The sequence below is a fragment of the Mytilus californianus genome, unplaced genomic scaffold (assembly GCF_021869535.1).
Source record: "Mytilus californianus isolate M0D057914Y unplaced genomic scaffold, xbMytCali1.0.p SCAF_4, whole genome shotgun sequence".
Classification (NCBI taxonomy): Eukaryota; Metazoa; Mollusca; class Bivalvia; order Mytilida; family Mytilidae; genus Mytilus; species Mytilus californianus.
Genome location: NW_026262690.1, coordinates 43,732,077 through 43,755,466, shown reverse-complemented (window position 1 = coordinate 43,755,466; position 23,390 = coordinate 43,732,077). Strand labels below are relative to the sequence as shown.

The following is a 23,390-nucleotide window of genomic DNA, read 5'->3' as shown; positions in this document are numbered from 1 at the left end:
ACGCTTTACTGAAATATCATTTTGGTGACTACTTTATTTCACGACTTAACTGTTTACATTGACCATCATGGCTGCCAAGGCTTCACTTATTATAAGACTTGTTTCTGCCTCAGTAGCAGTCTCAAACAGAGCTTGTCAAATAATTAGAGATGTTCTCAAGAAAGGAGAATTGGGGATTGTCGAAAAGGTATGTAATTTTTTTAATTATTATAGATTTTTCTTTTTGTCGAGAGTATGGAAATTGACTAAAAAAGTGTCTTTTTTTAATATTTTATGTTCAGACTTGTTTAAACAAATAATTGAAATTAATATATAAGTCAAAAACCCATTACTTTGTTCCTTCAAAAAACATATTTTGATTAAAATGACAATTTAGTGTGACAAAGTTGTGAATAGATGTGCATTATAATTTATATTCGAGACAAGTGTTGATCGGGTTGATTAGGGGGAATGAATCCGGGACCGTTCGCCCTGATTCACGTTCACCCTAGTACCTGTTCGCAATGTTGTATTGCTGCTACCAGAAAATCACTATCTTTAATTTCCACTGTAACACTAGAGTATAGGAGTACAAGGTTATATTTTAATATATAACAACCTGAAAAAATAAAACACAAAATATTAAGATAAAGTTGAATTAGCTATATTTTTCTGTTGGTCAACAGCTGGGACATAATAAATTACGGTGCAGTCTGGTGTATCCGAGCACCTGAGACTTTTGGCTTCTCTTTGGTAATCTCAGAAAACCAATAATCGGATAATATTGTGTGAACAAATTCATGACATACTTTAATTTCAATTCTGCCAACTTTCAATAATGCAAATGCGTGAGATTTGGCCAAAATCGTAAAGATCAAAGAGAAAAAACAATAGATCAAAGGAAAATGCCGCCAAATAAGCATGAAAATGCGTGAGTCTCACGCTAAATGTGTGAGACTTGGCAGCCCTGAGATGTGGTATGAGTGCCAATGAGACAACTCTCCATCAGTGTCACAATTTGTAAAAGTAAACCATTATTGGTCAAAGTACGGCCCTCAACACGGAGCCTTATTTTTTTTTTATGTATGGTTTCACCCTTAAGATTTTGTGTAATATGTGTCCAAAATTAGGGAATCCCTTTTTTGAAAGTTCTTTAAATGTCTGGTGATTTTGCTCATGCCTTCATAAAATAGCTAATTTTGAATACAGGAAAGATTTTATACTTTGAAATATAGTTCAGTTTGAACCAAATAGACAACCAAGGATGCGGAGCAAAATTTATTTCATTTTGATAAAGACTTGACTTAAAATAAAACTAATTTTATCTAATGATGTATTTTTTTTTAATGGAAAATTTCTAAATATGGTTAATCATGAGATTGCAATTATAAATTTATGCTGGAACTTATCAATTTTAATCTTTTTTGTCCCCGGAAGACTGAAACAATTACAAGAACGATTCTTATGTGTTTCATTGCGAATATGACAAAATCAGGTAGTGCACGATATCACCGGCAGCGCGGACACAGAGGATTCTACTGTATCAGTATAATAGTCCCAGGGCAACACGCAGGTCTGCAACCAGAAAGTCACCACACTTAAGGCAGTCGATAATATAACAATGTTTAAAGGTTGGACATTAAGTGCTAAGAATATTGTCCTAAGTTCATATGTAAATACTGACAAGATATTTTGAAGTCTGTAACCTTTTTTTATTTTGAATTCAGGTATTAGGCTACATAAGCACAGCTTCTTTTACCAATATCTGGATCTTTAGATCTGTCAGCAGGGGTTCAAATTAGTGTGGGTCCGAGGTCTGGGACCTGTCTTTTCTAGAAGAGGACTTAATTTTTAAATATAAAAGTCAAGGACCTACATGTACCATACTTTATACTGATGCTTGATACACGACCATTGGTTTCTTATGGAGGACCCTTCACGGTTAAAATTTCCATGGTCCTGGACCTTTCATTATTCAAAGCAAATTTGAAGCCCTGCATCAGTATACATTTTTACATAGTTACTATATTCATGATATTTAGTATCAATGAGTATGTCGCCCTCACTTTTAATTAAATGGTCTGAAATTTTTGAACTTTTCTACTCCCATTTTTTTCTGTTTAGGTCTATACTTTGTCTTTCCCATGTTGATCAATCCCCATGTTCCCTTTTGAATTCTTTGATTAAGGTTTGATCGATGTACACATGATTCATGATATATATTCATTAATAACAAATAAAACTTAAAATTTTTTAAAATTCTTATACAGTTATACTGTATGTACATGTACACATATCTTTTAATTAATGTCTACAAGATAAATTATTACCTCTTTACAACTACATTGCCCATAATTCCAATATATATATAACTTTTAATAATATGATATATAAAAAAAATTTAAAGTGACAATACTATGCCAATGTTGGGCAAACTTGAGATCATTTCCCTCAATCCAGTTCAATCCGGTAAAGAAAGTGTTAATTCACCCGTGTGAAAAAAACTAGGCATACATCATGTACATAGAAAATAATTTATCTTGATACAACTTTTTTTACCTCCACTTTGAAACAGCAATTCCCAATATCTTCATAAACATTCTAGGAATGATGATTTGAATACCCTTCAGAAAGATTCTTTATTGTGTTCTAAATGGGTGGAAGCTAACACATGTTAGCAATGATACAGATTACCAAATACATGTAAAATTTTTGATAACCAGTGTTTTAGAAGGTTATTTGAATGTTATAAACATGATAAGCATTACAGCAATTATTAGTTCATCAGAATGTGTTTGTAATATAGTTACGTGCTCCAACTTCAGTGCAACCCGCAGGTTGTTTTTAGGAGAGGACTAATTTTGTTTTGATTAGGATAAAAAATCAATTAACCATGTTAACAGTTTCTGTTACATTCATCCTGTTCATAAAGAGAAATTCAGAAAGTCTTTTATGTGATTTATTTTAATTATAACAATATTAAATGACATACTGTAAATTCAGATATTTTTGCATGCATTTATTATTGCGATTTTGTCATTTTGGACTAAAATGCGATTTTAATTTTTGCGATATTGAGAAAAATCCTGTTTAATTCATATAAAAAATTTCAAGATGCGAGTTTAAATTATTGCAATTATAACCCTGATGCATTTTTCGCAATAATAAAACATCGCAATAATTTCTGAATTTACAGTATATTATAAAATATTCCAATATTCCTTTGATAATCATGGATAATCAAACATACAGGGTGCATGTACAAAAAATGTATAAATGCCAAATATTCATGAATCAGTATCATTAATTTAACCATGTGTATGAAAGATCAACATAGTGCTTAATATTGTGTGATAGATCACTTTGAAAAGTATACATTGATGCCTATGCATGTTGATTTGTATACTTTTGGATTTGTTTTTTATGCTAGAAAAAGATAATTACAGTAGATTTGATTAAGCTGTTTATTGAAATTTCAGTGATATTTTTCTTTAATTTTCTGCTATCTCATTCTTTGGAGTTCACTATTAACAATACTGATCATGATAATACCAGTACACCTAAAAACACTTTCTAGCTAGCTACATGTAGATATCAAACTCCAGCCAACTACAACCTGGGAACAGTATATATCTAAAGTCAATATATATGTTCCTGCTACAACATATTGCACTAATGAATTTGATTTTGTTAATTGGCCATGTCAGGAATTTTAAGTGTCACATTTATTTAGTTTGGAATTGAATTTCCAATTATTCAAATCTTAATTTCAATTGATTTAAACAACATTTTTCCTAATTCAACATACATCTTTTAAATAGTAAGAATTACCATTTTGCAACAACATGCACAAAAAGTTAAAAGGAGAAAAAAAAAGTCATAAGGTGAAACTCTTGTGTACAATGTTATTAGGTGGAATTCTTATGTACAATGTCATCAGATAAAGTTCTAGAATACAATGACATGCAAATAACAGCATGATGATTAAATGTATTTGGTATCCTACAATGTAAACAGGTAAATTGTAGGTTATAAGGTAGAATTCTGAAGGCTTAAAATTCTAACCATCATATTTAAGTATAAAATGTCCTGGAAGTTAAACCTTTTCTTGCTATTGAGATGACACATTATAATTAGGTATTAGGGATTCTGATGACATACAGATGTACATGTAACTATAAATTGTACTGGAAATTAAACCTTTTCTTTATTGCTGAAAAATAACTTATAATTTTCCATAAGAAAATTATGCACATGATTTCATCCTTCTTTATAGAAGTTGAATATCTGCCTCAGTCCCAAAGTAAAACTAAATTGGTAAAAAAAAATTCTATTTAGATTTATTCTGCTTTCATTCAATGAATGTACAACAACAGTATAATATAACCTTTATCCGGTGCATTACGTTTGCGCCCATTACCATTACATTTGGGCGCAACTTTTGATTACATTTGCATGCATTTATTTGACAGGTAAACACAGGTAATAATACTTATTTATTTATTAATTTATTCAATTATTTACAAGTACAAGTACCCCTTCCTAAGTCCCCTGCTCACCAACGAGAAGGTCGAAGTGGGATTTCGAGCAGGATAAGTCCGTTTTATTATGCACAAGCACTAAACCCTAGAATTATATACAGATAAAAATGTTAAAATGTTAAAACATAGCTAATCCAAAAATTAAAAGTACTGATAGTACATGACTTTACATGTCGGAACGTGCCGAAAATTTGAAGCCAATTGCTTTGAGAAATTAAAGTCTGTTAACTTCTACATCCTGGTATTTTCTGAATTGCTCCATCAAATAATCTGTTTTCTCTTTTTTACTTCTACGCACTACTGCTGGTGTATCAAGTATATTTACTAATTTAAAAGCGATCACTATTCGGTGAAACACTATTCACTCTGAAATATTCGCAATGAAGTTACATGTATGCCTTAAGGAATAACAGGATTTATCACAATCACTTTAATACATTTTGTTTTAGAATTCAATATGGACAATATGTAATTTGAAGATTCAGATTTTCAGATTCTTTATTTCTCAAACACCATATAGTTACAATGGTACAAAGAAGTTCATCAAACTTACATAAACACACAAGATGAGTTAAAAAAAAAAATATAATAAACAGTATAGTGACGAAGAGTGGTGATTAACCAGAAAGGCTCACTTGAAAAGTTATAACCCTGATAAATTTACACATCTTTTTTAATTTTCTTTTAATTTGAATTAACAAATATTTTCAAAATTAATAATTCTTAGTCATATGATGATATTTATTATGAAAATTAACAAATTATAGTCATATTTGTATTTTTATATTATTTTTATTTATATTAACTTTATTTTAACCTGAGTTTACCTGTAAAATAAATGCGTGCAAATCAAATGTAATCAAAAGCTGCCCAAATTCGCGCAAACGTAATGCACCCCCTTTATCAATAGGTTTGTTAAGCCAACAAAAATGATTTAGAGGTCAATTAATTTGGCTTTATAAATGATATTTCAGTTAAATTCTAGGTGGGAAATACCATTTTTATGCCAGGCGGCTGTGGGGGCATTAAGTGTGACCCTTTGTCTGTCTGTCTGTACATCCCAAAATTAGTTTCTGTTCTCCAACTTTAGTTTGCCTCAACCAAATGTTATGAAACTTATACACAATACTTGTTACCGCAAAACACAGATCAAGTTTGAATTTTGGTTGCGTTACTTTTACCATTCTAGAGTTATGTCCCATAAAAATTGCTGAATTTTTTGTTTCTGTTCTCTAACTTAAGTTTGCCTCAACCAAATGTTATGAAACATATACACAATGCTTATTACCATAAAACACAGATCAAGTTTGAATTTGAGTGGCGTCACTTTTACAGTTCTCTAGTTATGTCCCTTTATAACGTTATATGCAAGTGGGGCATCATCTGTGTCCTATGGACACATTCACCATTTATTTACTTAATTCCAGCATGCCATAAGCATAATTTCTTAAATTGTCTGTTTATGAATGTAGAAATTATTAAGAAACTAAATAACTTGAGGTTCCAATTCCCTTAGGCAAATTTGACCATAGATTGATTAGCTATTATTTTAAGGTCCCTTTTGGTCATATACATGTAATGTGGTCTTCGTGTGTTTCTGTACTTATATATCCTTGGCTTTGGAATATTTGGTTTTGAGCATTCCTGATGAAGGTAAACCAAGGAAAGAGCTTCGGATGCATACAATTTGTAAATTGTATATTAATTTTTTGTATATCATAATTTGTAACCTATAAATTACTGTATACATATATCCAGAAATTAGCAGTGCATTTACCATTGCCATTGGTGAAAAGTAGAGAAAATTGCAAGTTTAATTATTACAGGAAATGCTGCATATGAATAATGCTATCATTTGAAAATGCCATTTTTATATTAAATCTATCTGTTTCAATTTTACACAAAAAAATCCATCACAAAAATTTAAATGGTGTATTTGATGTGTATCATTATATATACATGTATACAAATGTATATGATAATTGTTTCAGGGTAAAAATGATTTACAAACAGAAGCAGACAGATCTGCACAGAGATGTATCATAGCATCTCTACATAAACAGTTTCCCAAAGTCTCAATTTTTGGAGAAGAGGTATGTACATTTACAATGCATAATAATATTATTCCCAAGATGTTAAGTACATCAGATAAGTACAAAAACTTAACCACAGGACTTTTAAGAAATAGATTTAATTTGTAGATACTGCTACCATTCTATGCATATATTATTAATGAAATCATTATCCCCATGTATATGTCATTATGATAGAAGTTTTCATATCTATGTCAAGTATTTTTTAACCAGAATGAGTGTTCCTGATAAGTAGATGTTCCAATTTCATGAAAAACAGAAGTCAGTGACTTTGATTGGATGAAAAGTATATTTTTTATTACACCGCACTTGCAACCTTTCACTAGCAATGAGCATAAATTTTTTATCAGTTTGTCAGTATTTTCAAAGGACAAAGCCTTTTGAAAATACACTGTAAAATGCATTTATTTGCTTTTTTATCACTCTACATTAAATTTGAAGATTGTCATACAGCATATTGTGCTTTTAAATGACTTTTAAAGTTGACAAATCTGAAGATCTCCATTGTGTCTTTTCAAATAGGATGACTGTAACATGAACAATCTTGGTTTGACTCGTAGATTGTCTCCCTTTGGTCCATGTCCAAACAAACTACATACAGACTTATCTCCATTGGTATGTAACTGCATTTGCATTGCATGCCTATATGTCCTTCCTGTTAACCTTATATGTTGCTAGTATACATTTATTATATGAAGGAAAACTAAATTGTTCAGTAGAAACAAGATATTATGTTGATAAGTTTGTGACAGAAAAATTTTAGAAAATAGCAACTCTCATAGATGAATCAATATGTAAGGTTTTTATCTCAGGCTACATGTGTTACAGTAATCTCAGTCTCAGGTCATCAAATTATTTTATGCATCATCATTTAGAACTAAGCCCTATACAAATGGTTGAATGAATATATTTAATTCTTAGTTCATGAAAATCTTTGTTTTGTTATATATTTATACTAAAAAGGAATATATGTAAACAGGGATTTGTATAGTGTCACTATACAAATCCTTGTTGTAAAAAACCAGCATGGTAATTCAGAGAGAAAAAATATTTTTTAGGAGTTAATTGCTAATCAGGTAAAACATTTGATAAAAAGTAATGTTGTTGTTTCTATGAGTATGAATTTATGTATATGTTACTGTGACTTTAACTGAAATTACTATTAAAATTGATAAAACAAAAGGAAAAATTGACAAAATGAATTGAAAGAAAACGAAAAATTTGAAATAATAAAACGAAATATATACTGTTTGTTAGACTTTAAAAGGTCTAAAATGTAAATGGAACATGACTGACATTCTCTTAGAAGATAATGGCTCTTGTTCAAACTGTATAGTAGGTTACACATAACTAATGTGTCTGCGGCTCTTTTCAAAAATCTTAAGAGTAAAATTAACTCGTAATTCATACACATTTCAGTATAACTTACGATCAATTTTAATCGTAAGATTTTTTGTGAAAAGTGTCGCTGAACCTTACAACAAATTGAGATTATTAATATTTCAAGGACAGAAAACTAAAGAACAATACTCTTTATCTAGTCCTGGCTAAGGCACAATCAAATGCACAAACCATCAGTACAAGTAAATTCTAAGTATCTCTGAAACTTGACTGAGCGCAAAAAGTATTTGTTAAGTGCAAATACATGATAGACAAGTTTGTAAATCTATATGGATATTGGAAAAATCAAATTTTACAAAATGTGGCACACCAAGAAATAGAGGGAAAACAATCAGAAGATCTTTAAAACAAATATGGTCAAATATAGGGATGAACTCGCATGTCTTCAGAAGGGGAAGCATTTCCTGCTTAAAGTAATCAAATTTACAAAGAATAATTTTTTTTTCATTCCAGAAACAAATAATTTCGCCAAATATCTTTGAATCATAATCTTACAATTGTGTTTTTAAATGCAAGAGAAAGGAAAGGTGTAGTTATCAAGAATATTTAGATAAAGAGTTTGTTCTTTAGTTTGTCTATATAATCTCAGTTTGTTTTAAGGTTCAGACTCAATAGCTATGTGTGACCTAATATACAGTTTTCCACGAGCCATTACTTTCTTAGATAATGTTTGATACCTTTTTATACGACCGCAAAAATGCGGTCGTATATTGGTATCATGTCGTCGTCGTCCGAAGACATTTGGTTTCCGGACAATAACTTTAGTATTAGTAAATAGAAATCTATGAAATTTAAAGATAAGGTTTATAACCACAAAAGGAAGGTTGGGATAGATTTTGGGGGTAATGGTCCCATCAGTTTAGGAATTAGGGGCCAAAAAGGGGCCCAAATAAGCATTTTTCTAGTTTCATGACAATAACTTGTGGAACAGTGTATGGATCTCTCTGAAATTATACAAGTTTCCATACCACAAAGGGATGGTTAGGATTGGCTTTGGGGGGTTATGGCTCAAACCGTTTAGGAATTAGGGCAAAAAAAGGAGAAAAAAACGAGGGTGTTCTGGTTAATGGACAATTACTTAAGTACAAATTACAGTGTAAGGGAGGTAATTCAAATACAACTTTACACTGCTTTTAATTTGTGTATAAAGATTTTTTTATTGTCTTGAGGTGATTAGCTGTCAATTCATTTTTAGAAGTTACTATTTAATAATTTTAAAAATGCTGATTAAGGTAAATTAATTTTAGCTATGATTATGTATGTCATTTTCTATTTAAAGACTTTTATGATGTATTTAAATGGGTTATTATGGTTGCAAACTCCATTGGAAATTTGAATTGAAATTATGACCATGACTGAGGGAAAGAATTTTTTTTTGGAAAAAGGGGGGGGGGGGGTCAATTTTTTCTCCTCAAGATTTCAGAAATCAAAAAATTAAAAAAGGGGGGGGGGTCAATTGGCAACAGCATAGTGTATTGCACAAAAGCAAAAAATTGAATATAAATTCAAATCATATTACCAATTCTTAGTTCTTTGACTACAGTTATTTTGTGTCAGAAACCTATTATGTGTCAAATATTGAATTACAATCCAAATTCAGACCTGTATCAAGGGCGAATATTGTGTCCATTTTTGCCCCAACTGTTCAGGGTTGGACCTCTGCAGTCGTATCCAGCTGCGCTAGGCAAAGCAATTTATTATAGTAGGTCTATCAAACGTCATTGATTTCGTTTCGTTTCATTTTTTGAATGATTTGTTTTGTCTTGTCAACGTTTTGCTATGTTTTGTTCCTGTTTGTTCATTGCGTTTTGTTTTCATTTCTTATTTTAGCACAACTACTTTTTCATTAAGAGTAGACATTTACTTCTATGTGTAATGATAAATTAAATTTTTTTTGCACATTTTACCTGAAAAAGCACAATTTTCCAATTACCTCAGGCCCTGGGATTGGTTACATTGGTTACATCATATGCTCATAGCTTGACTGTTTATTTTTTATTCTTAGCAGTCTGAAGGTTTAACATCATTTGTATTTCAAAGTATGATTACCGATCTTCAAGAATGTTTGAATTAATGACTTAATGTTTTTTTTAGAATAACTTTCATTACATTTACAACTGATACTCATAAATCATTAATTTACTTTTGGTTACAAACAAGAGCAGCACATTACATAGAATTTATAAGTAACCATTTTTCTGTTTTTCTTTTAAATAAATACATTTAAAAGTTATTGATCTAGCATCTGTCTTATGATCGATTAACAAGTAATTAAGAATTGTTTTAATATTCCTTCCAGACATTAGATCCCTCAGAAAAAATTCCAGAAGAAATGTTTGAATTGGGATTTTCAGAAGAAGTTCTTGATCATGACTGTCCAGAATATCTTAAAGATATAAAAGATGAAGAAGTAAGTAAACTGGGTTGCGTTCAATATCGTAGCGGCCACATAGGGCTACGTAGATTTATGACTATTGAACGAGTAGCTAGCCTAGCTGCTATCAATAATTAGCGCAACCCAGTACATAGTTTTCTGTGTTGTGTTATGTAGACTGTTATTTGTCCTTTCAAAGTTTTTCTTTTTGACAGTGGTAATTTTCTGTTTTTCTTCGACTTATGATTTATGAAGTCCCTTTGATATCTCCTTTTTCTTTTTTCTTATAAACACATTCAATTTTAAAACATGTTTGTTTATGCCAAATGTTTTTGTTCATTGTAAAAATATTTCATATATTGCTTTTTAAAGCAGCACAGTTTGTTTAGTGGATTATATGATTTAATTTCATTTATGGTTAAAATAAAGAAAAATTATGCCCTTGCTGTCACTTTCTAAATATATATGCAAATTTCAAGAGTTATGCATTTGACCTTAATGATGCAAGTACACAACAACAAACAGTTTCATTGCTTTGCACAGTCACACATTCAGAAAATTATCCTAGATATCAGTTTGAGGTACACTTCATGTTTGTAACCAATCCTTCACAAAAATGGACTTTTTTGTCCATGGGTCAGACATGACCATCTCACAGTTATGTATCAGAATCACAGAAATATCTGTTGGTAAAATGACCAAACTCACATGAAAAATCTTCTGCATCCTTGCACAAATGTCTGATCTCGACAAAATTTAAAGAGCAATTATATTTTACATATGTTTACAGTTTTATTTAGTTTTTATGCCCCCGCCGTAGCGGTGGGGGCATTAAGTTTTACCCTTGTCCGTCTGTACGTACGTACATCCGTCCATACATCCGTCCGTACGTACGTCCGTCCGTACATCCGTCCGTACGTCCCAAAATTTGTTTCTGTTCTCTAACTTGAGTTTGCCTCAATCAAATGTTATGAAACTTATACACAATGCTAATTACCACAAAACACAGATCAAGTTTGAATTTTGGTGGCGTCACTTTAACCGTTCTAGAGTTATGCCCCTTTATAAATGGAAAAATTGTAAAATTTTTAGTTTCCGTTCTCTAACTTAAGTTTGGCTCAACCAAATGTTATGAAACTTATACACAATGCTTATTACCACAAAACACAGATCAGATTTGAATTTTGGTGGCGTCACTTTAAACGTTCTAGATTTATGCCCTTTATAAATGGAAAAATTGCAAAATTTTTAGTTTCCGTTCTCTTACTTAAGTTTGCCTCAACCAAATGTTATGAAACTTATACACAATGCTTATTACCACAAAACACAGATCAAGTTCGAATTTTGGTTGCATCACTTTAACCGTTCTAGAGTTATGCCCCTTTATAAATGGAAAAATTGCAAAATTTTTGTTTTCTTCTAAATATCAAGTAATTTTTGAAATTGGAGTTATCTTCCTTTGTCCATGATTATAGTTGAATCAACTACAATCAATGCTTTATAAAATACAATGTTTAATTTTGACTTCCACTGATAAAACACAGATCAAGTTGAATTTGGGTAGTGTCACTTTAACCATTATTGAGTTATGCCCCTTTATAAATGGAAAGATTGCAAAATTTTTAGTTTCCATTCTGGAACTTAAGTTTGCCCCAACCAAACATTATGAAACCTATACACAATATTCATTACCACAAAATTAAGATCAAGTACAAATTTTTTGTTTCCGTTTTCTAACTTTAGTTTGCCTCAACCAAATGTTATGAAACTTATACACAATGCTTATTACTACATAATACAGATCAAGTACGAAATTGGTGGCGACACTTTTACCATTCTTGAGTTATGTCCTTTATAAACATAAAAAATGCTGAATTTTTCATTTCCGTTCTCTAACTTTAGTTTGTCTCAACCTAATGTTATAAAACTTATACACAACCATTTTAGAGTTATGCGTGTTTACAAATAGAAAAATTGCTGAATTTTTAGTTTCTGTTCTCTACTTAAGTTAGCCTCAACCAAATGTTCTGAGACTTACAATGCTTATTACCACAAAACTCAGATCAAGTTCAAATTTAGGTAGCGTCACTTTTACCGTTCTTCAGTTATGTCTCTTTATAACTATATGATATGCAAGCGGGGGCATCATCTGTGTCCACATGTGGACACTATCCACATTTATTTCCTTACATATATACATTTTCCTTTACTTTAGATAGTTATATGGGTAGACCCTCTTGATGGAACAGCTGAGTATACACAGGGTAAGTTGTTTTTTCAACTTAACTTCCTTTCTACTGTTATGGTCTTGTCTGATATATATCTAACTCAATAAAAGGTATTTAAATCTTATTGCTGTATATGGTAGTAGATAGACTATGGTAAATGTCCTTCAAACGTGATTCAGTTGGAGAGTGAGGAGGCTTAGAGTAAGCAACAATAAACTCTTTCAACATAAACCTGATTAGTTATTGCTATACTAAATTTTGCATACAAATAAAAGACAAATGTAGATACAAGTTGGGCTTCATATATTTGTCTGAGAGACATTATATAAAATAAGCAGCCAATTAACTTGAAACAAATAAGTCTTTGCTCTTCAATTTTTTTAAATCGGTGAAACATGTCGACCAATAAAAGATGCAGTTTTCTTAAGTGTTGTTGTCAATTTAGTGGTATTTAATCTTTTTATCTGACAACCCTGCATACCATCTGGTATCCACTTAAGGGAACTCTACCAGCACAAAACATAGGAGGCGTTGGTTCAGCAGCACTTTATTTATTAATTTTTCAGTTTATACAAAATTAATTTATATTTTTCAGGTTTATTAGATCATGTGACCTGTCTGATTGGTATTTCAGCAAGAGGTCATTCAGTAGCAGGCATCATAAATCAGCCATTTTATAATTATAAAGCTGGACCAGATGCAGAATTAGGCAGATGTATTTGGGGGGTTATTGGTTTAGGTAAGGTTTTAGGTTTTAGGTTTATGCAAACTTCTCCTATTATCCTCTTGTTTTTATATCCCCGCCATTAGTCAAAGGGGGCATTAAGTGTTACCCTTGATCGTCCTTCTGTCCTTCCATCCGTCCCATTTTCGTTTCCGCACTCTTAACTTAAGTTTTCCTCATTCTAATTTCATGAAACTCATACACAATGCGAAGAACCAAAACTCACAAATAGAGTACGAATTTTGGCAATGAGTCACTTACCATTCTAGAGTTATGCCCTTTATGAAACGTTTATGAAACTCATAAACAATGATAAGCACAATGCTCAGATTTTTCGTTCCTGAACTCTAACAACAAATTTAATGTTGAACTTGTCCAACGGCTATATGACATTCACAGAACTTAGAAATTCACTGGACACAACAGAACTTATCAGAAAACTTATTACATAAGAAATAAAAACAAAACAGAGAAAAAATATGAAAAGAACACACAGCAAAAAAATACCTAGGACTAAAAGAATAGAATTCTTTAAAAACTAGCGGTGACATCAAATGCTCTTAAAAGTATTTTCACCTATTATAAGCAAGCTTGAGCGGGGGCATTCGTGTCTTCCAACACATTCTTCTTTTATCTTACTAAAGTTTTTATGGTGATCGACATAGTGATCAACAGTGCAGAATTATAGGTCATTTAGAACCTGAGACCTTAACTTTGATGTTAAACTTAAAATTCTTACCGAATTTAGGGAACTGTGAAGTTTTTGTCATACTATTTTATCTAAACTTATGACACATGGTCTGAATTTCTATGAGGTATCTTCACATTAAACTATATTGCTGTATATAAAGAGCTGTCTTATGGTATAAATGCAGGGATCTCCATGGATGAAAATTCACCATGACAAAACCAAGTGCGTCCTGATCAACATTATTTTATTGCTCCATTTCATTGTAAGGAATAGTAAATAGACTGATATGTTGTTTATTTGACTTATTTCATTATAGAATAACCAATATTTTCATTTGTAATTTTTCAAATATCTTAGTCAAGGATGACCACACTTCAGCTCTCCTATTTGGGTGAAAATCTTTGTCTGTCAGCACTTTCCTGAGACTTTCTCTCACTGTTTTTGGACATTTTGTTAGGACATAAAAATCAGAATCATTTTTCTCACGCTCAAATTTAAATCAGAAGTCACGAACTTATACCTTAAATTTGCTGCATCAAGTACTCATTTTTTGTAAAACGTCAAATAAATATTTGTGGAGGGCAATAGTTTAACACTAAAATGATTTTAATGACCTAATATTGTAAATGCCATAGCAATAGACCATGCAACTTGCATCTTTCGATTCTGAATAAAAACTGGATGTTTTAGATTGATTGTAAACTAAGAAATAAATTTCAGAATTACTATTCGAAATTTCTTCAGATTATCAAGGGGTAGTTAGTTTTCATGTATTTACTTTGTACACTTGTAAAGTTATTCAATTTGATCGATATTGTCATTCTTGTGTATTTTTACATGAAATCATTTTCTGTTTCATCATTAAGAGTCTAATTTTGTACTCATTTAAAAAGGGAGTGCATATTACGTATGTTAATAAAACCATGTGTTCGACTTGCTAAAACTTTGTTCTTTGCATTGGCTATAGACATAATTTGATGGTACTCATAAAGTTCTCTCTGACTTCTTTGAAATGAACCAATAAAACCACATACTTGATGTTACTAAAATGCTAACCAACGAAAACCAATAAATCCACTGTTATTGTGGAAAATAACTGCAAAAGTGTTCAGACATTATCTTATTACTGTTAATGACATTTCATACAAAAGCTGTAAAGGGGGAAAAATAGTGTTTTTCTTTATAAATGTAAGAAAAGTTTATTTCTCACAGTATATAGTTTAATGGGGAATAATAGATGCATATAGTTGTAAAAGAATTTTTTATTGTCATCATACCATTGTTTCCCTGAGAGGAAATATACTGCTAATCTTTGAAAAGTTTATGGCGAAATAGTAATAATACTTTTATTCAGAAGTAATACAGCTTATAGAATATACATTTTTACATTAATTTTTAAAAGCATCAGTGTAATATTTATAACAATAATTATACAAAATACACATATGGCGGAGAATGACAATAAATTCATATGGTAAATAAGGAAAACAACTACATATTACGGATTTTTTCGATATTGAACAAATATTTACCTAAATTATTAAGTTCTTTCACATTGTGAACTGATAACAACTGTATAAGTTTAAAAGTGGATGGATTTTGCCAATAATATTTCTTAATATATTGTTTTCTTACATCACTATACCTTTTACATTCTAAAATAAAATGGTATTCATCTTCAACAATATTGCTATTGCACATAGTACATAATCTGTTTTCTCTATCTACATTGTAATATCTGCCTGTCTCTATATCTGGCTATGGGCAGACATACAATATTCACATATATAAGGTTTATATATTTGATTAACAGGTCTATCTAAATAAAATTGCAATATATATGTGTCTTATATATATCTATAAAGTATACATTTAGATGAATTGTTAAAAAAAGCATTAACACCAGTAATAAAGGTATCTTTCATTCTTTGTATAAATATATCAACACTATTTACGCTTTTTTTTAGCCATACATAATGAAAACCATATCTACATAAAATATCTCTGACTGAGCATGCCCAATTCAATTTGTCTTTGGGTTTTTTAAATGAACTCTCCAACATATCTTCATAACATGCTTTAAGTATACAGTTATCAGTATTTAATATTTTGAACCAAAACTGGATCATTCTTCTGTGTCTTTCATAATACATTGGGTAACGTCCCAATTCACAGTAAACCATGTTATTAACAGCAGTTTTTCGAACCTTTAGAATTTTTAAAAAAAATTACAAATGTACTTTCTCTATATCATCAGCTTTATGATTACCCCACACTTCACAGCTATAATTAAGAATACTAAATACATAAGTATCAAATAAGGACAGTAACCTTTCACAGTTATAATAATCATCTACAATTTTACTACATAAAGCAAAAACAGCCTTTCTACCTTGATTGATCTTAAACATAAAACGACTGTTCTTCAACATAACCAGACCTTCACATTTTTTTGTATTTGTAGGGTCATTTGGATTCACCAGAGATGTGTTACCTAAAGATGAATTCATTGTCACAACCTCTAGATCTCATTCTGACCGACTAGTAACAGAAACTGTTGAGGCTTGTGAGCCTACAAGTGTGGTGAGGGTAGGAGGGGCTGGTCACAAAGTAAGTACAGCCATTTAGTTATCATATGTAGATATGAGACATCATCTTAATGTTATCAGGTTTTTGGGACAAAACATTAAAAGAAAAATGAATACCTAAAATTACAATGTCTGAACATCCCTCTGAATGCAACCCCTTGAGTGACTTGGAGCAGGGCTTATATGGGGCTGTATGTAAGATTTCATGAATGAAATAAACAGATACAATGACATTAAAGTGTTGTATCCCTGAAAGTCTGTAGTCTTGCAACCTTTATTTCATCTATAAGTAGTTGATTGTTTGAAACATTGTTTTGACATGGTTGGTATGAAAATACAGTCGAACCTCAATGTGTCAAACTCGGTTGTGTCGAAAACTTGGATGAGTCAAAGTAATTTCTCGGTCCTGGTAAAATTCCTGTTTGATCAATGCATAATTACCTCTGATCAGTCGAACTCGGTTGATTGGAAAACTCAGTTAAGTCGAGTAAATTTTAGTCCAGTCAATGTAAAATTAATGTAAATTGACCCTGAGTTCTTGAAGTTCGAAAGTAAGCATTTTCTAAAGATGCAGACCTAATGATAAAAATTCAAATCAGATGTATTTCTTATGTAACCTGATCATTTTCAAAAGAGATTAAAGCTGAGTAAACATACTTGTTTGTATAACAGTTAAAATGACATGTTCGTGATGACCAGTAATTAACACGGTCACCTTTGTTGATCCTCCAAGCGGAATCGTTAGAGTGTTGATCATATTTCACCTGACATAAAACGTAACGAATTTAAATGACGCAAGCCGCGATTAAATGAATCGTTAAAATTAAAATTCATTAATTACAATAAATAAAAGGATTCCGACAATAATAATAAATTTATTATAATTTAATGTAAAGTTTACGACCTCATCAGAGACTGTTCAGATCTTGTTTTGTTCCACGAGTGATTTCATAATTTACAGTGATTGACCTTTGTAAATATTTGTGTATACTATTGATTTTATTTGTGCATGATTTGTATCTGTACTTTTGTGTTCTATTATTATGAGATTGAATAAACAATCATAAAGTGCCATATAGAAAAAAAGCAAACTGTTCACAGTATCTAGTTTACACAAAGCTCATACTGTATTTCATGCTTTCCAAATTTATGACGACACACTTGACCTAGGATGAGTCGAACCTCGGATTAGTCGAAATACTTGGTCCGGTCCCTTCGACTTCGACATAACAAGGTTCGACTGTAATGATTTTATTTTAATTGTCTAATGAATGTATTTCCAGGTTCTATTGCTGATAGAAGGGAAAGTCCATGCATATGTTTTTGCAAGTAAAGGATGTAAGAAATGGGACACATGTGCCCCAGAATCTGTATTGGCAGCAGTTGGTGGACGTTTAACTGATATGCATGGTTTAAAAATGTCATATGGTGCAGGAGTTCAACGAAAAAATACAGGTGGCATTCTTGCTACAGTTTCAGATCATGAGTATGTTGTCAACAAAGTTCCAGAACATGTGAAAGAGGTTTTTGATAAAAGCGTTGAGGCCCAAGATTGGCCAGAGTTTGAATTAGCCAGAATACAGCACATGAATGAAAAAGATGTTGACCAAGGTATTAAGAGAAAGAAAACAGACACACCAGATTCTGATTCTAGCAGATCTACAAAAAGTGACTTGTTAGCTGATGAAACTCTGGATACCAAGCTTTAGATAATTAAAATGTCTAGGTTATTTATAAATTTAGGGAAAATTAATTCATTACGTAGGATCATTTTATATATTGATAATTATAAATGTACTAAACAGAAATTAGCTTTAGTGATGCAGTGCATCATAATCATTGTTACAATATAAGAAATAATATACTATTTTTACTTCAATTGTTTTTGCATATTCTAATTTTATTTTTGTTGTAAAAATTTACTACGTATGTATTGCCAAACTTTTGTTTCTTATGTACCTGTTGTTGTGTATTATATTTTTCTATATATCTGTATAAAAATTGTTAGTTTTCTAATTTTTTATTCAAATGAAGATAGATATCATTTCTCAAAGATGTCATATTATAATAGTTATACTGCTGCAAATCAAATTAATGTCTGAAAATTATATATAAAATAAAAATTTAATGAATAATAAGGAGATAAAAAATAAAACGAAAATATACTATACTATAAAAAATAAAGATATAGGTATTGTAAGTTTTTTTAATTAAGTCATCTAGTCAAATAAGCTACCTTAGTTTTGTTGTAGAACATTTGTAAGTAATCTCACAAAACTGAACTCCTTTTAAACATCGTTATATATGCATGGTTTCTGATTTGGTTATAACCTGTGTAAAAAATGACTAACAAATGGTGGAGGACCTTCTACACATATTTTTATTTGGCAGTAACATAAGGGAAATTAAGTTGTTAAATTTTTTCTGAGACATTTTTGTGAATATTAACCAATCTGTGAGAAAGAAGTCTGAATAAATTCAAACCATTCTATATATTTTTTGGTTTTGGAAAAACATGCAGAGACAATTTATGAAATAGACAATCTTACTTAGTTTGATAATTTCTGTAACAATGAAGAAATCAACAGAGAAACCAGTTTTGATTTATGTATGTTATTTGTAAAAAAAATATCACTGTGCCAAGAAAATCACATCTTAGTACTGCATTATATGGGTGATTGAGAAATATTTATGCTTTTGTTTTATCTTTTATCAATAAGTTACATTTTGAAAAAAAAAAAAAAAAATCAAAGTCACAATTTATTTTTCTTAAAGTTTGGCTTAAATATCACATTACTGCCTAGAATTGACAGCTTATAATGGTTTTACCATTTAAAAGTTTCCCCACAATATCAACTGTAAGTTTTAAAATTAATGTTAGAATTTGTGCTTCCATTTATTAACTTATTTAAGGCTTTTCAATTTTCAAAATTAAATGCAAGAACTTAACTGTTTTTATACGCCCGTTTACGGGACGTATTATGGTATACCGTTGTCAGTCCGTCGTCTGTCCGTCCGTCCGTTGTCAACATGTCGGACATTAACTCAAAAACGCTTTAACCAATTTGCATGAAACTTTAGTGAATTGTTTATATCTATTGACATGAGCTCCCTTTTGATTTAAATAAATTTTAGATTGTACTTTTCCGAGTTATGGGGCTTTATTCATTATAAAAAGGGGGATTTTCCAGTTTTCAAACAATAACTCAGAAATGCTTTTACCAATTTATAAATTTGATAAGACAGTTTTAAAAATTGCCAATGAATTTTATATTTTACTTGGAATTGTTCCTTAATAGTTTTATTTATTCTCCATACAGACATAGTATTTTAGTTGTGACAGGGAAATGACCACTCACTTTCTGTTTGGGACTCATAATTTTTACACGTCCTACCTGCTATGATGTCAGAATGTTTGTTTTTCTTTAGTATCATACAAAGATATGATTGTATTAATATATTCATGCTTATATTTACATGTAATGAATCCGAAATACAGCAAATTCATAAATATCAGCATTATTTGGTGACATAATAAACTGCTAATGTTTATCAACTCAATGAATACAATAATTACATCATAGTTACCAGTACTTTTGAAAAGGGCATTTTAGTGGTATAAAAACTGCCCAAGAAATCATATTTTTTGTTGCTCCAGTCATTAAATTCAATGAAAACAATGCCTTCAAGTAGTTGCTAAATTATAGTGTCAGTATTTAATGTAAATTGTACAGTGAAATTTGTAGGGGAAATGTTTATAAACAAAATTACAATAGAATCTGAATCTGTTATAGATTATTTATCGAGATAATTGTAAACATAATTCATTAGAATGTGAATATGAATATCAATCCATATTAAAAGGTTAATAGAAGTATTTTGGTAGCAGTGAGTCTGACATTTGATTACATGCTACTAGTATAAATAATGTTTATAAAACATATTAAAAGAAAAATCTCATGCAAGTCATTAACAATTCAGTAAGACTAATGATAATTTTTGGTATGAAATTTTTTCCTGAAGATTGTTCTTTGAAGAAAAGATAACATTAGGGATAAGTAATGGTAGGATATTTTTTATTTCTATAGGAAGATGCAGTTTATATCTTATGTATTGTGTCTTATAAATTTAAGTAAAAAAACATGCATTACATCCACTTTTATTCATACATTAATTTCATATTTTACTATATATGTCAAGGAAGGAAAGAAAGATTTATTTATTTTTATGTGTTGCATTGACATGAAGATAGATTGAACTCGTAATAATTAGGTTTGATAGATAATAGTCTATTGGCCAATTCCATAATTGACTTATTAATGAGAGATCCATTTGTACAAGTTATTACTCTTCAGAGGGACATACAATTTCAGTGCTAATGAAGAGCATACAGAAAGAGCAAATTTATCTGCGTGTTATGTGTGTAATCTGAAAGTTTTTCAAATCTTTGAAATACATTTAAACTTTTGTTAAACCAAAAACATATGATATCAGTAGGTATTTTTCAATTAAAATTGGTTTGTCCAGATAAGAACCAGTCTAAATTGGCAAAGTATACAACTTGTGTTCTAAAAGTGTAATAACAGAATCAAATCAGTAATTGACAAATAGATATAAGAAGATGTGGTATGAGTGCCAATGAGACAACTCTCCATCCAAGTAAAAATTTATAAAAGTAAACCATTATAGGTCAAAGTACGGTCTTCCACACGGAGCCTTGGCTCACACCGAACAGCAAGCTATAAAGGGCCCCAAAATTTACTAGTGTAAAACCATTCAAATGGGAAATAGACAATTAGCAACAATACATATCAGTTTAATATTATTATTTAAATTAGTATGGGAGTATTCAATCATCTTGATTCACAAATTATGGCTTTGATTTTAACTGAAATATGCAAATTTTAATTAAGAAATAGAACCTTTTAATGGGACATTTCATTTAAGTCAAGACATTCATTTGATTGTATCATATGGTAGTTGCCTACTAGTTGGTGGTAATTGTGAAATATATAAAAAAAAAAAGCCTCATAAGGAAATATAACTCAGATAGTTTTATATTGAAATAAAATAATTTGTTGTAAATTTATGTTTTAATATGCTGCAAAAATATGAGTTCAGAGGCCCACTTTTTTCTTGTTATTTCCCGAGAGCATTTTATAAGTGCTATCTGCACATATTTTATCTTCAAAAATCCATCATTTAGGTTTTTTTTATAGTCCCATATAAGTTCCTTTTCATGAATATTTTGTACAAAATATGAGAATTCTATCAGCCTTTAGCTTGAAGACAAGCATTGTGATCTATATTTTTTCTTATATTTTGAAAAGAAGCACGATATAGATTACATTTTGACAAAGTACAGAATAATTCTTATTTAATGTTTACTCTCATACTACCTTAAATGACAAAGCAGGAAGACCTACAACAAAGTCAATATTAGACTAAATTATAACAAATTAAATGTAAGCTGGCATGTCAGTTAACTGCTAGTAGTCTGTTGTTATTTATGTATTATTGTCATTTTGTTTATTTTCTTTGGTTACATCTTCTGACATCAGACTCGGACTTCTCTTGAACTGAATTTTAATGTGCGTATTGTTATGCGTTTACTTTTCTACATTGGCTAGAGGTATAGGGGGAGGGTTGAGATCTCATAAACATGTTTAACCCCGCCGCATTTTTGCGCCTGTCCCAAGTCAGGAGCCTCTAGCCTTTGTTAGTCTTGTATTATTTTTAATTTTAGTTTCTTTTGTACAATTTGGAGTTTAGTATGGCGTTCATTATCACTGAACTAGTATATATATTTGTTTAGGGGCCAGCTGAAGGACGCCTCCGGGTGCGGGAATTTCTCGCTGCATTGAAGACCTGTTGGTGGCCTTCTGCTGTTGTCTATTCTGTGGTCGGGTTGTTGTCTCTTTGACACATTCCCCATTTCCATTCTCAATTTTATTTCATGTAATTACAAGGGAACCTATCAAGTTTTTTTTTAGAATGGCATGAAATAGAAAATATTAACCAACACTTATAAGGTTAAAAGTTTGGCAGGAAGTCAAGTTTTGCGAGATTGAGTGCTTTGATTTTATCTACTGTATGGGGCAAGTCATCTAACTCAAATCAAAGTCATATTCATAAGGAACTTTAATCCTTTTTGCTGTACAAAATGTTTCATAACTTATCCCAAAGCTGTTACGGCCATGTGATCATTTTACAAGTAATCATTACTTTTTATATATTTTCTTGTAAAACATTTTATAGCATCATGTTTTACAGCATCCTTTATGTAACTTTTTGTTAAGTTGAAGCAGTCAATTGAGCAATTATAGTTTCATTATTCTTTGTTGTTAGTTCAGTATGTCTCAAATAAAGAAAACATTCCAGAAGTAGTTGCCAAATATGTTCAGTTATCATTTTGCAATCATCTTTATATTCCAGGGAAATGTCAATTGATCTGAATCTGTATATCTATCTGAATACATCTTGATGTATTAACAAAACAATGAGAAATAAATAACTACTGTAAAGTTGCATGCTTTGTTTTTCTACATGAAAAGCTTTATTCAACTTTTCAATTTCATAGTTTATTTGGCCTATTAACCTTTTTACTGAGTGTCGTTGATGAGTCTTTTGTAGGCAAAGCATGCATCTGCTGTACAAAATTATAGCCTGGTATCTTTGATGAGTTTTTTTTCATACACATAACAGTTTTAACTTCAATAATAATATCTTTAGGCTGCATGTTATCACCTAAGAAATTTCAACATTTAAAAT

General features: G+C 30.6%; 1 protein-coding gene across 1 annotated transcript; it reads left to right on the top strand.

Annotated features, from left to right (window-relative positions):
• Positions 1–21: 21 nt before the first annotated feature.
• LOC127698351 (3'(2'),5'-bisphosphate nucleotidase 1-like) lies at positions 22–23,147 on the top strand. The gene is made up of 7 exons (XM_052201764.1): positions 22–187; positions 6,512–6,613; positions 10,314–10,424; positions 12,604–12,652; positions 13,212–13,355; positions 16,496–16,641; positions 17,903–23,147. The coding sequence occupies exons 1-7, from the start codon at positions 68–70 to the stop codon at positions 18,326–18,328; spliced, it is 1,098 nt and encodes a 365-aa protein (XP_052057724.1). The 5' UTR covers positions 22–67; the 3' UTR covers positions 18,329–23,147.
• The last annotated feature ends 243 nt before the right edge of the window (positions 23,148–23,390 follow it).

Bases quoted from the DNA above. Each gene is read 5' to 3' on its own strand.
- LOC127698351 (XM_052201764.1), top strand. From the start codon at position 68: ATGGCTGCCAAGGCTTCACTTATTATAAGACTTGTTTCTGCCTCAGTA. The intron at 12,653-13,211 runs GTAAGTTGTTTT...TATATTTTTCAG, and splicing joins AACAGCTGAGTATACACAGG to GTTTATTAGATCATGTGACC. The intron at 16,642-17,902 runs GTAAGTACAGCC...ATGTATTTCCAG, and splicing joins TAGGAGGGGCTGGTCACAAA to GTTCTATTGCTGATAGAAGG.